The 4,253-nt window shown below is 40.4% G+C and overlaps 1 protein-coding gene across 1 annotated transcript; it reads right to left on the minus strand.

Moving 5' to 3' along the window:
- Positions 1 to 397: 397 nt before the first annotated feature.
- Positions 398 to 963, minus strand: RB195_016830 (uncharacterized protein; the record flags this gene model as incomplete). The annotated part of the gene is made up of 4 exons (XM_064183543.1): positions 398 to 401; positions 451 to 506; positions 632 to 742; positions 874 to 963. The coding sequence occupies 4 exons, from the start codon at positions 961 to 963 to the stop codon at positions 398 to 400; spliced, it is 261 nt and encodes an 86-aa protein (XP_064039424.1).
- Positions 964 to 4,253: the final 3,290 nt, after the last annotated feature.

Genomic DNA, 4,253 nt, shown 5'->3' on the forward strand with positions numbered 1-4,253 from the left:
AGGAGATAATTCCTTGCCCTTTTGCATCGAAAAGTCTCAAGGTCGTAAAAGTCGGTCGTAAAAGTTAAATACATTCGAAACACTTACCAAAACCGGCGAATTCGTGGAGAATTAATGAAACCTGTTTGCAACAGTTGTTTTTTGGTATTTCTTAAGGCAAATATTCTTGAACATCAAGAAGTTTCTCTTTTGAGTTTATATCGTAGAGAATCGTAAACCGCCACGTTAAATTAAAAAAAAAGTTTTTTTCCGATTAATATCCGCTTACTTTTCCAGGTGGTAAAGTTCTCATTGCACTGCTCCTCATTGTTTCAAGTGATGCTTCTTTCCGGTGACAGTGGTGCTTCTTTCTGGCCTTTCTGGTTTCTGGTGGAAATAAGGCCGTAATAGTGGATGATCAACTAGAGCTCAATTTTGATTAATTGGATCTTCAAACCAGAAATTTCTCACCTCAGCCTTCGTTTACTGTCAAAGAGTGGCGACGGCTCTTGAAATTGTGATTTTTTCTAAAAGCAACATTCCATGCATAGGGAAATTTGAAAAGCATATTTGAGTGAGAAAAATTGACCCAGTGGTTGAAAAAATTGAACTAGTGATTGAACCAACCACTACTGTGGTTTATACTCCTTACTTCCCTTCTATCTCTTTCTATGCACCCTCGAAGTGGATTGTTGTTGAAATTTCTGTTGACGGGTAGGCCGTGATAATCGTAGTTGGTCATCCTATCATTGTTTGCCTTCAACTGAATTATTTACCGTATATTTGCTCACGCTATCTATGTACAGCTGCTTTATTGTTGATAGCGATAAGAATATTCATAACAGTAGATGGTGACACTCTGATGATGCCGACGAATTTCGAAATTGACCGAACCAGCTCCATGTTCTGCTGAAGTCGAGTCTCCTTCTTAAAGACATCACCCCACGAATCTGAGGTGGTACCGATTTCAGACGGAGTATTCATATACAGGATCGTAGATTATGGAGTGATTCCGTCCATTTCTACCTTAATTGCCGTAAAAAACAGCCCGGAAGATACAGCTTCGAGCGTCCCAGCCCGCTATTTTCTACAACGAGTTCGATTGGAGCGCGCCAGCCTTGTGCACGCACCGCATCTTCTGGGCCGTTTTTTTACGGCAATTAGGAAGAAATGGACGGAATCACCCCCCTCTCCATAATCTACTATCCCGTATAAGAATTCTCCGCCGGAAAGCCTCAGCTTCGTGGGCTGATGCCTTTAAATTTACTGGTTCAAATGGTTTGATGTGGTCTGTTTCATGGATTTCCGCGTAGAATTGAGAACCGCATCTCTGAAGCTACTGTCTCGTTGTAGCTACAGTGGAGCGTAAATGGCAAAACCTCGTAGGCTTGACTCATCCTGAATTTCTGTTTCAACGCGTCTGCTTAGTCATACAAGGAATGTTTCAACGATGTGTTTTTGAATTATCCTAAATGCAGTGTCCACGTATTGTAGAGTCATGAAGCACGGTACATTTGCGTAAGCGGTTGCGCTCGAAGCGGTCTCGTGGAGCGTAGCGGTTAGGATCGAGTGGGGACTCCCGCTACCACCGTTCACTGCAGTTCGCGATGGCGCGATCTCACCTGGACTCCAACCCCACTCGATCCTAATCGCTACGCTCCACGGCACCGCTACGACCGCAACCGCTTGAGCAATTGCACCGTGCTTCATGTCGTTTTGACCCGACTATAAGCTTTTTAGCTGAGAAACACTACTATAAAACGACTATATCGGTAGCGACATGGATGAGGATGAGAAAATCCTTCATATCCAGTATTTTGACACAGTATCTGCTGAAAACTTATCCAGAACAGTTGTCTTGAATTGGTATAAGGTTTCATGAGATTCTCAGGAACAAAGCAACTTTTTTTTTGCTCTTGGGTTCCGAATTACCCTCGCTTTCGACACATATCAGTCCTTAGTTGCTTTGAGAGCGAATCCGCAAACTTCAATACCTTCCATCTTACATATTGAGTCCGCGGCAGAATTTTCGGATCGTTGTTATATCCTGAAAATTTTTGGATCTAAAAAGCATCGCGGTGCTGAACAATTTGTGAACAAAATTGAAAATGTGTTTAAACAAATCAAAAGAAAAATTGATAAAAGTGGAATTTGAGAAATATGGTCAGGCACATATTCACAATTACACCAAAGTTGTATAGTCGCGTCAAAACGACATACGGCCTGGTGCAGTTGCGTAAGCGGCTGCGCTCGAAGCAGCGTGGTGAACCTAGCGGCTAGGATCCATATAGGACCATCTGCAACGTGAACTGCAACGTTGAGTGGTGATAAGAGCGATCCTCGGCCGGTCCTAACCGTTACGCTCCACCGCATCGCTTTGAGCGCAGCCCCCTACGCAACTGCGCAGAGCTTCTTGTTGTTTTGACCCGATTATAACTGGCTCATGATCTCCGTCTCGTTTCCAAAATTTATCTTGAAAGTCAATAATACATAGTGTTTCTACGCATTCCTCAACTCAATATGGAGAAATGAAGGGGAGCAAAATTCTTCTCCACTTCCATATAGGCATTGATCTACTTAGCTCAGAGACAAAACTTAAAGGTTTCTGTGGGATGTGAGGAGGGGAAATTTTTTCCCATCTTTTCTCTAGTTAGTACCGAATCACACATCTTCACCTCTTAACGCTAAGAAATTTCTATTTTCGTTATGTTATGTATAACTTAGTTGGAATCCTCTCATGAAGCAAACCTGAAGTCCTACGCGGTGGATTAAATGCTGGTCTCGAAGATATCTATTGATGCTGCGCATTTTTTTTCATATATTAAACTTACATTTTATATTATCTATTCTTTATATTTTATTTTGTATTGTATCCTGATCTTGACTGTCATCCCCATCTAAGATTATTGAGTACTTTTCTATTTTTCTCTGGATTTGATGCCTTACTAAGAAGAAGTTTTTGAATTTTCTGGGACTACATTGAGGTTTATTTCAGTACTTGGACGTGAACTGACCGTTGTGAATTTTTTTTGCTAGGGATGTTTTTTTTGAAGTGCTAGCTAGTGCCACTTCCTTTTTTTTTTTTTGCAAAATCTCCTGACTGTTTTCCTAGCAATTTTCATCTGGCATCTATTTTTGTTTACTCTAATACACGGTTTTTTAGATATGTTTGTTATCATTTTAAGAGATCTTATCTCCTTTATTAATCTTTGAGTCAAACTAAAACGCAATCGCTTTCAATTCAATCGATAAGAATTCCCCTCTTCGGTCAGTGCATTGAGTGGAAAAACATCAACATCCGGATGCGGAAACAATCCCTAGACCTAGGTTATCGTTAGCTAACGCAGAAGTGTATGGTTACCGTAACGGATGCTCCTGTTTTCCATGGATTTTTTTTGCGCTGTATTCTTCTTTTTCTCCTTTCTTCTTCTTCTTCTTTATTCTTCTTAATTCTTCCTATTGGGGTATTCCTGGAATCATGTGACCGTTTTCTTGCTTTTAAAGGCATCATTCCACGAATCTGAGGTGGTACGGATTTCAGGTGTAGTATTCGTATACGGGATGGGAGACTATGGAGAGGGCGGTGATTCCGTCCATTTCTTCCTAATTGCCGTAAGAAAAGGCTCGGAAGATACGGCTTCATTTGTTTTGGCGCACTATTTTCTACAGGAGTTCGACTGGGCGCGATTGGTTTTTTTACAGACTTAGAAAGAAATGGACTTCCTATCTCCATTTACATTCCCCTAATCTCCACCTCATTCTATGCTTTAAGCACGGCATCAGTCACTTCGATGTTCTGCCACTTTTTTTCTGATTTTCTTTTTTCCCATCTCCATTTTTATTTTAGCAAATGGTCATATGATTAAGAAATTCGTTGTGACAGATCTGGTTACCATGTGCAGTTTCTTTGGAATTTTTACGATTGTAAAACAGTCCATACTCTCCTATCCATGTGTTACTATGCCGTTCCCCCCGTTGTTTTCGCTGATTGATGTCATAAGGGACGAGAGGACTATCACGTATTTACTTCAATAAGCCAAAAAAAAACAGTGAATTTTAGTCACATGAACGCGCAAGACTTTGAGGAACATGTGATTTCAGTTTTTTCGCAGTTATTTTTAGGACATAGAAGGCCATGACTTTAACAGAAGCCAAATTAGAAGAAAAACATGTGGTACTCTTCAAGTACAGATATTTAGAAGAAAGAAGGTGGTAGCGATTCTAAATTTATTCTAATTCTAATTCGGTTGACTCATTTGATATAAATTTTGATA

This window comes from Necator americanus, chromosome II, assembly GCF_031761385.1.
Source record: "Necator americanus strain Aroian chromosome II, whole genome shotgun sequence".
Taxonomy (NCBI): Eukaryota; Metazoa; Nematoda; class Chromadorea; order Rhabditida; family Ancylostomatidae; genus Necator; species Necator americanus.